This window comes from Arvicanthis niloticus, chromosome 18 (assembly GCF_011762505.2).
Source record: "Arvicanthis niloticus isolate mArvNil1 chromosome 18, mArvNil1.pat.X, whole genome shotgun sequence".
NCBI lineage: Eukaryota > Metazoa > Chordata > Mammalia > Rodentia > Muridae > Arvicanthis > Arvicanthis niloticus.
Window position 1 is genome coordinate 50,418,900 of NC_047675.1, and position 13,330 is coordinate 50,432,229.

Consider the following 13,330-nt stretch of genomic DNA (forward strand, 5'->3'; position numbering starts at 1 on the left):
TGCTATCCAGCACTGGTTAGGCGGCCCACAGGCAGAATAGAGACTAGAATGCCAGCACTGGGGCATACCTCATAGTTCTTCTTAGGTACCGGAAGAGCCCCGGACCTTTAGGAATGGAAGGCTCTTACTCTCTGAGCAGTTGCTAGGAGGATGCTACAATTATCCATTCCACTTGCAGACAAGGAGATGAAAAGCCCCCATGGCTGAGGGGAGGGACTGCCTGAGAAGGGTACCACTGAGTGCAGCCCTGAGGGCAGGCCCAGGCTCCACAGCCATGCTTCCCAGACTGCCACACAGGACACAAGAGCAGCTTTCTAAACCTAAGGTAACAAAAGCCTGCTTGACGGCTAAACCAGGCTCGGTTCTGCCCGGCTCTGTTGGAGTGGGGACCCAGAAACCGCTCCATACTCCCTGGCTCATGCTTGCTAAGCCAATGGTAAGTTTTCTTAAGGACCTCTCTCAGATATGTTTTTAGAATTCCTTATTTTTCCATAGCTGGTACTATCTGCTATACAAAAAAAACCAAACAAACAAACAAACAAAAAAAACAAACAGAGTTATAAATCAGAACAGAGGGCTGTGAGACGGCTCGGAGGTTAACAACACTGACTGCTCTTCCATGGGACATGGATGGAGGCCCCAGCACCCACAGGATGGTTCACAGCTGTCTGTAACTCTAGTTCCAGGGGATCCCACAGCCTCTTCTCCAAGGTCACATACATACATGTGGACAAAACACTCATTCTCATAAAAGAAATGCAACACACACACACTTTAATTCTTTAAAAAAAATAAAATAAAATGGAACAGAACTTCAGGGAAAAGCTTGGTTTGGAACAGATCTATCTGGGCCCTGGCTACCAAACATCCCTCAAAAAAGAACAAATAGGGCTCCAATTTTGCCATACCTACCCACAACTTCAAAGAATACTAATCTACATCTCATTCAGACATAAGTATCATTGGGGTATAAGTTCTACTGTAGGAACCCAGGATATACATTTAAAGGAAAACGACAAGAACCAACCAAAACAAAAGACCTGGAACCGCTACAGTTACAGCAGAGATCTCTACAGACAGCAACTCATCCCTGCACACTGCCTCTGCCAAAAGTTTTTTTTTTTTTTTCCAAGAAGAATCTCTGTCACACAGAAGAACCTAACTCAGCTCAAGCTTCCTGGATTGCTCCTAAGAATGCATAAGGCAGGCTCATACCAAGGTGTGTTTTGTTGTCGTTGTTTTTAATTTATTTTTATTCTGACTACATGTACATCTGTAGCACACACATACCTCGTGCTCATGGAGGCCAGAAGGGGGCAGCGGATCCCCTGGAACTGGAGTTACAGACAGCTATGGGGTGCTGGGAATAGAACCTAGGTCCTCTGGGAGAGAAGCCAGTTCTCTGAGCCATCTCTCCAGCCCCATACCTGAGCTTAAGTACCATTTACTAAATGGACATTCAGCTGAAAGAAGCCAACCATTCCACAAAGACCAGCCTCACTGATACCTTAAAGGGCAGTTAGTTCTCAAAGTTACCCCAGAGATCAGCACAGGGGGGCGGGGAGCAGGGGACACATGACTTTGCAAAGGTGGCAGCGACTTTGCAAAGGTGGCAACGTTCCACAGTGAGAACACTAAGGACTCAGCACAGGAGGGCTGAGTTACCATGACAAGCGGATGGACGGCCACAATAAGGATGAAATAACAGTCAGATGCAGGATCCCTTCGGGCGCTTCTTGCAACCACACGCAGGAACCACACGCAGTCCCTCCGCTCTGCATGGCCCTGTGCTTGCTGTTGGTCCACTCCTCACATGTGTGAGCTCACTGGGCAATGGGAAGTAAGTACCTCAGCACACGCTAGATGCATGCCAGGAATGGCCAAACCATGAAGCTCCCCTGTAGACCCGAATGAGTGTGAATGCTCCCACCTACGATGCTGTTCTGGGTCTCCTTCCTTTCACTTCCTTGCTGTTCGTGATGACAGTACAAGATTCTTCTAGCACAGAGCAGTTGATCTTACTAACATCACTTTTCATTTCCATAGAAACCTAGGGCTAGAATAGTCCTTACCAAACACTGTACAAGTCTTTTCTTGCTGTCTGCCTGCCTTGCTTCCTTTCCTTTGTTTGAGCCAGGGCTTCCTGTGTCCCAGGTTGTCTCCTATTTAGCCAAGGATGACCATGAACTTTTGATTCTCCTCTTTCCACCTCCCAAGTACTGGGATTGTACCACACCTACTTTACGCTGTGCTGGGGCCGAACCCAGGGCCTCCTAGGTATTAGGCAAGCATTCCACCAGCTGACACACATCCCCAGGCCCCACCCAAATCTTTGGTCATGGTGCATACCAAACAGAACCTCAGAAGGCCTCGTAAGCCTGACCAGCAGTGCCAGTCTCCTATCTGTCCCTCCCACCTGGCTTCCTACTCTGCATCTGATCACAGCTCTGGGCAGGTGTTACAGGGTGCTCCCACCGCTCTGGGCAGGTGTTACGAGGTGGTCTCATGGCTCTGGGCAGGTGTTACAGGGTGCTCCCATGACTCTAGGCAGGTATTACAGGGTGCTCCCATGACTCTAGGCAGGTGTTACAGGGTGCTCCCACGACTCTGGGCAGGTGTTACAGGGTGCTCCCACGACTCTGGGCAGTTGTTACAGGGTGCTCCCACAACTCTGGGCAGGTATTACAGGGTGCTCCCACGACTCTAGGCAGGTGTTACAAGGTGCTCCCACGACTCTGGGCAGATGTTACAAGGTGCTCCCACGACTCTGGGCAGTTGTTACAGGGTGCTTCCACGACTCTGGGCAGGTGTTACAGGGTGCTCCCACGACTATGGGCAGGTGTTACAGGGTGCTCACACGACTCTGGGCAGATGTTACAAGGTGCTCCCACGACTCTGGGCAGGTGTTACAGGGTGCTCACACGACTCTGGGCAGGTATTACAGGGGTGCTCTCATGTCTCTGGGCAGGTGTTATGGGGTGTTCCCAGACTGGATTCTTACCCAATTCTTCATTGGTGCTGTCGTTGTCAGTGGCAAACGGGAATCTCTTCTGCTCTGCAATAGACTTGGCCTGGCTCTAAAAACAAACAAACATCTTTTAGCTTCTGACAGGAGATGCAAGCCCTGCATGAGAAGGCTGTGTGTGACGCTGCTGGAGCTGCGTTCCTGCTCTACGAAAGCAGAACATGTGTCACTGTCTTCTGACTGAGCTTCAAGAACGCTCAGGTCCCCTATCCCCAGCACCTCTGTTTCCAAGAATATCTTCCTCGTCTGTGGGGATTAGTCCTTATGACTACTCTGGGGCCCCTGAGTTTGTGCAGGCTCTTTTATGCCTTTAATTATGTTGGGAAGATCAGTCCTCTGGCATGGCTCGAACACAGAACACTAGGTAAGGCAAACAAGTATTCTAGAATCCACAGCTACGTGATGGACACAAAAGAATCTGGCCAAGAAACAAGGCTGTTTGTTACTAAATGCTACCCCCAGTAATGCACACAGCCATGTAGTGTGAGGCATAAGGCTGGCCCTAGGCAGATGCAGAGACCACGTGTGACCAGAATGTCAGGACAGGAGACAGGAAATAAGTTGTCTCAGAAGCAAGGACTTTCTTAAAGGCAGTATCTTGTTATATAGCCCTTGATGACCCAGGACTCTACGGAGCCCAGGCTGGCCTTGAACTCAAGGCTATCCTCCCACCCTCACCATCCAAGTGCTGGGATCACAGCCATAAGCTACTGCCCTTGACTGAATACTCTCACACGTTATCTTCAGCCACAATACAGATGGTTCTAATGGGTTCTGGAGATAAATCACATTTTGGTATACAAACAGCTGCCACTTCCCCAGAGGCTCTGCCAGACAACACCAAATGACAACACAGGTGGCCTACAGCACCTGCATTAAAACCAAGGGGACTGACAGGATGATTCAGTGGGTGAAGGTGCCAAGCCTGACTTCCTGAGTTCATGCCTCAGAGCACACGAAAAGAGAACCAGCTCTCGCAAATTGTCTTCTGACTGACTCCTACACATGCACCCTGGCACGTGTGCACGAGCACATGTGTATACATACAAGTAGGTAAGCAAACACATGTAAAAACATTATTAAAACAATCAATTCCAGGCTGGAGTTGCCACAGATAATTCAAACTCCTAGGCACATATGTAGGAAAATCTGCGTCAGAAAGGGCTAAAGATCCGTTACCCAGGCAAACCTAGAGGACAGGATCTAGAGAGAGCTCCAAATCCAAGCTTGTCTTTTCTTACAGCACAGAGCTTGCTGGAACACATAACTAAGTAGCTGAGTGATTCTGCGTGACCAATGAACCATACTGCCAACAATAGTAAAGGGACCACTGTGTTCAATATGGTTGGTTACAGGACCTTCTCGTCATAAACCACAGTGCTCTGCTTGCCTGTAAAGCCAAGAGCAAGCTAGCTCAGATCCAAACACGCAGAACCGAGGGCGCCACCCCCTGAGGTGCAATCCCAGCATCATGGGAATGCCTCACATTCTAGCTCTTAGTCAAACCTCGGTCCCAGAGGAACTCAAAGTAGAAAGTCCACAGGTGGGGCCCTGGCCAGTGTTCAGCACTGCAGAGTGGAGAGACACATACCAGAATCTTTTCAGTGTTGAGAGAAAGCAGCGAGTCACAGGGTGCTGAGCCTCTCAGTTCGCAGTCGGATTCATGGAAGTTCAAAAATGACGACTCTGCAAAGCAAACATTCTGGGTCACTCACTCCCCTCGGAGAATTTAAGGACCATACGCTGAAATCTTAAGATGGCCACAGAGCCAAACTAGAGGCAAGTGAAAGTTCAGGGGCTTTCTCAACTCCAGCTGCGTGGTATTCTACAGGAGTTAAGAGCCCTGCTATGACTAGGGTCAGGAGGAAATTCATTATTATTCTGAAAGAATGGGAAGAGCTAACACTGTCAACCACCCAGATGCCAGTGGCCGTCGAGTAGCTGAGCTAAACACCTCTCTGTATGGCAGTATCTACCTTAGGCTTAACACATACCTGCTTACATGTGTGCACCATACCCCTCCAGCCCCATACACACACAAGAACAAAGGCTAACCAGGAGACCTAACACCACCAGACATGCACTACGGGTCCAGAGTCCAAAATATATAAATGTGTCTTACAACTCAGTGGGAAAAAGACAATCAGATTATGATCGAGCAGAGGGCCTTGATGATGATAAAAATATACAGAAGCCACTGAACACAAGAAAAGGCCACTGTTGTTATTAGAGGAACGTAATCTGAACAAGGGTCTCCACCCAACACACAGGATGGCTGGGAGAAACTGGAAACTTTGGGCACAGGTGGAAGAAATGTACAATGATCCAGCCACCATAGAAAATGTGTTGGCAATTCCTCGGGTCACACATAGAACCACCAATATGACCCAGCAACTCCATCTGTGAATAAATCACGAACTGAATGTAGGAACTCAAACAAATGCTGTACACAGGTTCTCGGGAGCGGTGTTCATAACTCCCAAGAGGTGGTTAACAGCCCAAGTCTTCACTCGGATAAGCAGATAAACTGGGGTAGATGCACATGAAGGGCTGATTACCCTCCACAAGAACCAAGTGCTCGTACAACAACAACATGGAAAAGTGTCTCATACGTGAGGCTCTGCCACAGAAACGGAACGGGAAAGGTCAGAGTACACAACTCCCAAAGGGCCACGTGGGTAACTAAGGAGACAGAAGGAGAAGGGGCTTCTCCAGGGCTGAGGGACTGAGTAGACCGGGAAATGCCCTGCATCAGTGGTTCTTAACTGGAGGTCAAAACCCCTTTGGGGGTCAAATATCCTTTCACAGGGGTAGTCTAAGACTACCAGGAAACACAGAAATTTATATTACAATTTGTAACAGTAGCAAAAATTGTAGTTATGAAGTATCAAGATAATTTTATGGTTGGGGGTCACCACAACATGAGGAACTGTATTAAAGGGTCGCAACATTAGGAAGGCTGAGGATCTGCCTAATATATGGGCTAAGGACCCTCCCGAAGGACAGAAATGTTCAAAGTAGCTGCAGAGCATGGGAAATGTACAACTAACTGCCAGAGTTTCTCTGAAACAGTTCATTTTGTGTAGTGAGGACCTCGTCCCCAAAGCTGTCTTAAGAGTGCCACAGTGATTAAAGGGCTCGGCTTTGCCCCAGGTTCCAAGGAGAGAACAAAGTGCTAAGCAGTAACCAGGAGCCCGAGAGTCACACCCAGAGGAACAAAGGCAAGGACACCGGCAAGGACAGCAGCAGCCTTGAGGCCACAGAGCGTTGGATCATGACCAGCAGAAGGCAGGGGTATCAGCACACTAGGAGTAAGGGCACCTGTCACCATGTCTAGTGACCTGAGTTCAGTCCCTGAATCCCACAAGGTAGAGGGAAAATTGATTCCTTCAAGTTAGCCTTTAGCCTCCATATGTGTGCTGTGACACAGGGGTGTGTGTGTGTGTGTGTGTGTGTGTGTGTGTGTGTGTACAACCTGCTGAAGGAACCACAGACACTGCAAACCACAGACACTATACACCATAGATGTTGCACACTGCAGACACAATACCCTGTGGACACTGTCCCATCCCTGCTTCTGCACTGATACAGATAATATTTTACTAAGCTGCCATGACACCCATCTTCACAAACTTACCCAACTAGGGTAGAGGTCAGCAAATGGAAGTGCTGAGCCACAGGGTGTGGACAGCCCTGAGTCGCGCTCCCCCGCCCCCTGCAGTACGTCCAGAAGCTGAGAGTAGCAACATTGCTTGTTGCCTTTCTTAGATGGGGGCTCAATACTAGCTTAAAGGGGCCTGGAACTTTGAATCCTCCTGCTCTGCCCGCAGAGTGCTGAGTTACAGGTGTTCTCTGACATACCCAGCTTCTTTTGCTCATCTTCTGACCATCGAGTCCACTGTGACACAGCTCACAGAAAGATTCCCAGCCATTTATTTTCCTAAGAGCTGGTCTGCTGTCCAAGCCCCTGGTGACTAAATTCAATTTGCCTGCCATCTTCACACCCCATCTTGGCTCCAAGAAATCTTCCAGATTCTTTAATTCCACTGAAGCCAGGCGAGGTGGCATACCCCTGTAATCCCAGCACTCAGAAAGCTGAGGCAGGAGGACTGCCACAAGTTCAAAGTCTGCCTGGGCTAGGTGACAAGATTATATCTCAGCAAACAGAACAAAAACCTTTTCAACTTCTGTAATAACCTTAGTGGCAGTGTAAGCTCTGCATGTATATAATATTTTCAGAACACAATACTAATTCTTGTTAATTGGAAAATTAAAAAAGAAAGACACATTAAGGCATTTGGAATAGCCTAAGAACTACTGTGAATTTTGCTGCTCACAAGAGCTTTTCAGAAGCAGCTGAGCGGATAAGCAAGCGGCCGTGTTCAGCAGGGAGAGAAGGGGCAGATGCAGCTCTGTTGTTGGTTCCAGGAGGAAGATATGGTACTAGGTTAGGGTTTTGTTTGCTTGAGGTGATCATGTAGCCCAGGCCACGGCCAGAAATGAAAAGCCAGACCTGGAGAGGTGAAAGGAGACACTTTCTGCTACAGACATGAAAGAAAGGAAAGCATCTGCCCGTGACCTGGGGAGGAAGTCACCAGTGGCACCAGGGAAACAGAAAAGTCAGCGGTGAGTGATAACTCTGCTTTTACGTCAGATGCATGAGCAAGGGCCAAGCAGACACAGCGGCAGTGTGGACAGGCTCAGGGGTACGGCGATGTGATTTAATGGTGGACCATTACATGGGACCACCATGAAGGACTGGGCAGTTTCACTTACTAAGATCAAGAACCAACACAGGTGAGGGAAGAAAGGCTGTATATAAACAACTATCTGCTTGCTGACACGGCCGGCATCTTGCTCTTAAAGGCATACACCTATTCCAGTGATTTGCAGATTTCGCCAAACTCCTTTCTCTAATAGCTGTTCCTCGGCACCTCTCTTGGGTAGATAACTAGCTGAACTTACAGTGGTTTCAGAGAAGGAGGACCTATGCTCCATTGCGCTATTCCCCTGACTAACCCGACTGCTTTGGAGGCGATGTCCTGCTGGCTCAGAGCTCTGGCACCTCGGTGGCTATCTGATGTTGGGCATGGCCTTTTGTGCCCTTACTTCTGTGCCCCATTCTTTATGATGGGGAGAGCCACAACCGAGAGCAGGCAAGGACACAGCTCGGCTTGCAGAAAATAGCTGTTCCCTGGCACACACTAAGTGTTACTTTAAAAACAAACAAACAAACAAACAAAAACCCCCATTTACTGGTATGTGTATGTGGAGTATTATTTTTTTAAAAAAATAAATATTACATTTACTGCTGTAAGTCGATGGGCACGCCACAGTGTGCAAACAGACGTCAAAGAATGACTTGTGGGAACCCGTTCTCTCCATCACATGGGTCCCAGGGTTCTAAGGCAGGTCAGTCATCAGGCTGTGGAAACCGCCTCTACCCACTGAGCCATCTCACTGGCCTGGGTTGTATAGCTCTTATCTGAAGTGTTTGGACTTTCAGATTGAGGGCTTTTTTTTTTTTTTTTTTTTTTTTTTTTTTTTTTTTTTTTTTTTAATTTTAAAAGATTTATGTGTACAAGTGTTTTGCTTGAATTTGCTTAGATGCACCACCTGTGTGTCCAGGACCCTCAGCAGCTTGAGGGCATCTTTACCCACTGGGCCATCTCGCTGGCTCAATTCTGGGATTGTTTATCCCAACAAATTTAACACGTTTAAGGCTCTAAGTCATTATTCAGACAGAGGGCAACATTCATCATGGATTGTGCTAAGGTCACCAAGTGGACAGAGGCACCTCAGTGAAAACCGCCGTGAAGACTGGACTCACGTACAGGACTGTCGCCTAGAAGCAAACAAGTATGTCACTTAAAGACTTCACATAAGGGCTGAATCGTGGCTCACTGGGTAAAGTCCTTGCACAGCAAGCTTGAAGCTCCAGCACCACAGAAAAACCAGGTGTGGTGGTACACGCCTGTGATCCTAGCACTTTGGGAAGCAGAGGCAGAAGGATCAGAAGTTCAAAGTCATAGTCAGCTGTGTAGAGAGCTGGAGACCAGCCTGGGATACAGGACACAGTATCTCAAAGGAAAAGAAGCCTCACCTTAGCTCATCGTTCCTCTTACTGCAAAGAAAGAGAAACCAAAGGCATTTTGTAAGTTACTAAAAAAGCATGTGACTGGATCACTAAGATGTAGCTTCAGATGTCTGTGAAGAACCAGTCAGTGTTCCACTTAAATGACACACCATGTAGGTTTGTAGGAAGAGCAGAAAACCTGGATTCTTTAGTCAGTGAGCAAGTTCCAACTGATACATTCCTTACTTTGCAAGATCCATAAAAGGGAGAGGTCAGAGATGTATCTGGGATCTATTCAAGGCTACTCTCTCCGGAGCTCAGCTTCCAGTCTTTGCTCACTGCCTTGCACAACAGCAGCAACTTGGGTCTCCACTCCCCCATGTGCCTAGCATCACTCCTCTAGTAAGGTGTCCCGGGACTACTCTCCATACCCCAAACTCAGCTCTCCACAAGGGACTCAGTCAGTTCATTAAGGTGCAGCACACTCATCAATGCCTGGTATACACGCACGCGCACACGCACGCACGTGTGCATACCCGGCTTTCCTGTGTCTATGCAGTTCAAAACACTAGGATCAGTGGTGCATTTTAATACACATATAAAGTCTGAAATCCCAAGTGTTATTTAAAAATACAAGTCTTGGGGCTGGTGAGATGGCTTAGTGGTTAAGAGCACCAGCTACTGCTGGTTTAATCAGAGGTCCTGGTTTAATCCCCAGCAACCAAGTGGTGGCTCAGTACCATCTATGAAAAGGGATCTGATGCCCTCTTTTGGCATACAGGTGTACACGCAGACAGACAACTCATACATTAAAAATAAATAATAATAAATTTTACTACCACTTATAAAAAGGGATCTGATGCCCTCTTTTGGCTTACAGGTGTACATGCAGACAGAGCACTCATTCATTAAAAAACAAATAAAATTAATTTAAAAAAATAAATAAGTAAGTAAAACTACAAGTTTCAAGCCTGTAGTAGTGGCACAGGCCTTTAGTTTTAGTACTCAGGAGGCAGAGGCAGGTGGATCTCTGAATTCGAGGCCAGCCTGGTCTACAGTCTAGTAAGGGATACACAGAAAGCCCTGACTTGAAAAAAATAAAAACAAGAGCAAACAAATACAACTTTCAACGAGTTTAAGGTGTAAGGCTTACTATATTAATACTTATTGAAATTATGCCCATATGCAAAAAAAAAAAAAAAAATCAAAATCCTAAATCTGGGCTCTTCCAGGGTAACCTTGCTTCTTTTGACTTCAGTTTCCTCCTAGGAAAATGGTAATGAACACTTAACTACTTCAGTGTGGAAAAAAGACACAGAATGTTTCATATTGTGTAACGGGACTGGGGAAGAGAATTGGGAAAAAGACTGCTCAGTATTTCTTCCCACTATCACAATATTAAAAACAGGGCCACGGGAATAAGAAAAAAATTACTTTTATTTTGAAAATAAACTTTTCAGGTTTTGAGGCACTCAGAAGACTGAGGCAGGAGGACTGTCAAAAACTTAAGGGGCAGCCTGAGCTACACAGTGAGTTCAAGCCCAGACTAGCTTAAATTAGTGTGAGCCAGTCTCAAACAAAATAAAGCAAAAATAAAATAAAAGAAATGAAAAAGAAAACAGAAACAAAAAAAGAAGAACAAATAACACAGCAGATGGTTTCTTCTCCTTTTAAAGAGTAGGATTATTTTCTCAGGCCTGAGGCAGGCCCAGTGGTTAAGACCCAAGTTTATGGGGGCTGGTGAGATGGCTCAGTGGTTAAGAGCACTGACTGCTCTTCCAGAGGTCATGAGTTCAAATCCCAGCAACCACATAGTGGCTCACAACCATCTGTAATGAGATCAAATGTTCATTTATGGGGTGTCTGAAGATAGCTACAGTGTACTTACATATAATAAGTAAATAAAAACCTTTGGGCTGGAGCAAGCAGGGCTGGAGCAAGAGGGAGAAGGGAAGGGAGAAAAAAAAAAAAAGACCCAAGTTTATTCACAATCACTCCAGTTTCAGGTGATCGGATGCCCCCTTTGGCCTCTATGGTCACCCATGCACACCTACCACCCTCCACAAAGACAAAAATATAAGTAAATCACTTAAAAAAAAATATTATCTTCTCATGGAAAAATAGAATCAAAAACATTATATTACTTTCAGTAAGAAACATAAAAATATACTAGAAGACAAAATGTCACCATGGGCTGCAGAACACGTAAGCCTAGGGCAGAGACACCTGGCATGCTTGCAGGTTTGCAAGTTCAGCTGTACCCTGGGACCAGCCAGGCCAGCCACTGCGGATAGAGATCCGCTTCCTCTCAATGGAACCATTCACTCCTCCACCACAGGGGGCGCTGCAGTAAGAGAGTAAGCGTGAGAAAGGCTAATAGCTGCACACGGAGACCCGAGCAGGCATCCCTTCGGCAACCTGCGCCTGAGAACAACGCTGAGGAACAGTTAGGTAGCTCTTTGCCTCAAGTCTAGAGTCTGGTTTGATGTGGGGTAAACAAGAAAGTGACCATGGTATTCCAAAGATGCCCTTTTGGTGAGGTCAGACCTGTATGATTTGTGACACCTGATAGGTTCTGGATATCAAGAGTAGACCATTGTGTAGGTGGTATTCCGGCTCATACAGCAGATAAAAGCCCCTCAGGCTATGCCATGCTTACTTGCCTATCCTGAATTTGTCCCCACAGTCAAGGACAGGTCCCTGAGGAAAGCTTCACAGAGTCCAACTTCCATTAAATCATCCAGGGTTGGGAGAAACAGAAGAGAGGTATTTCCTACCAAGAGCTCTTGGAGGTTAAGACAAAACCTGTCTGCAAAGTTGAGCATGGAAGCTCACACTTGTAATCCAAGCACTTGGGGGTTTAAAGAGAAGGATCATGTAAATGCAAGTTCAAAGCCAGACTGGGCTCAGAGAAACCCTTTCTCAAAAACAAAGAATGTAAAGCAACTATTGTCTGTTCTCTCCCTTCTATAGCTGGGGCTTTGGGAGCTAGCCTTTTCCTTGTGTCTCAGTTTTCCCTTCAGAGACAAGGAGCTGCCATCCAATAAGGTGGCTACTGCTTTTATGGTAAATTAAGACGCCAAACTAACAAGGCTAAATGGGGAAATAAAACCTCACATTCAAGTAAACGGAGTCTCCTATTTACAGAAAAGTCAAGTTCTGGACAGGTAACCTCCTGCCCTGAATCAGGAGGTGACATTAACAATGGTCCTTTGGCTCACTAAAGAATGCTAGCCACATCAGTGACACTGTTGACAGGCAAGGACAAGCCACAAAATAAGTCCAAAAGCCATTCCAAGAAGCCAGATGGTGCTCAAAGGAAGTCAGATTGCACTAATCTTGAGACTGCATCTCAGCTAAGAAACTAGGCAGCGTCCGAGCAGGCGTAAGGTGCTGAGCATCCGTGAGATATCTTAAAAGGCATCACCAGTCAGCTGCTACTAGGTATGGAAGACCCAGGCCTTTCCCACGGCAAGTCGGAGGGTCACCCAGAGAGGAAGGGACGGTGGAGAGGGTACTGATGGGTAAAAATGACCACTGTACAACTCAAAACAGACAGAGCATGTGCATTTTGCCCAGAGTGATCCTCCATGACTTATTCTACAAGCCTACAACGTCTGACTTCAATGAATGAACCTGAGCGCTGCAATGCACGCAGGAATCAGGCCTGAGGCTCTCTCTACCGTCGGGGGTACATCCGAGGAGCACAGGTCAGTGGTGATGTCACCCTGCAAATCCAAACTGCTTGCATCTCTCAGGATTGGATTCCTGGAGTGGGGACTGAGCAAGTCACCCACCGGGGCAGGCAGAAAGAAGTCTGACTTCCTGGTCCGTGCACGCAAGTAGGCACCCTTAGAGGCGGGTCCGCGTCCCCGCCGCCCGCCTGAGCCCATTCCCGGTACCCCCACCTCCCAGGTGCTTCCACGCTGGGCAGGGGCGGCCGCAGGGAGAGGGCGGCTCGGCCCACTCACCGCACTCCGGGTACTGGTCCGCCCAGTCCCCCGACTGCGGGCAGCCGCCGCCCGCCGGGGCCTCATGCTGCTGCCGGTGCTGAAGCTCCTGCTTCAGCAAGGACAGCGGAGAGTAGTGCTCGGTGGCCCGCGAGCAGGCCAGCGCCCCCAGCAGTAGGAGCAGCGGCCGCACCACCGCGCCACCCAAGCCACCCGAGCAGCCGCAGCCGCGGCCGGCAGGTGCCATCTTCCCGCACGGCGCAGGCGCGGCCCAGCTCT

At 47.8% G+C, this 13,330-nt stretch overlaps 1 protein-coding gene across 6 annotated transcripts in view; it reads right to left on the bottom strand.

The window, feature by feature from the left end:
- Positions 1-13,329, bottom strand: part of Ttc13 (tetratricopeptide repeat domain 13) — a 55,984-nt gene extending 42,655 nt beyond the window's left edge. For all 6 annotated transcript variants that reach the window (XM_034522466.2, XM_034522464.2, XM_034522460.2 and 3 more), the window contains exons 1-3: positions 13,073-13,329; positions 4,617-4,711; positions 3,002-3,077 (exon numbers count right to left, since the gene is read on the bottom strand). In XM_034522466.2, coding sequence (XP_034378357.1) covers positions 3,002-3,077; positions 4,617-4,711; positions 13,073-13,298 — 397 coding nt within the window. In that variant the 5' untranslated portion in view covers positions 13,299-13,329. The remainder of the gene's footprint in view (positions 1-3,001; positions 3,078-4,616; positions 4,712-13,072) is intronic.
- Position 13,330: the final 1 nt, after the last annotated feature.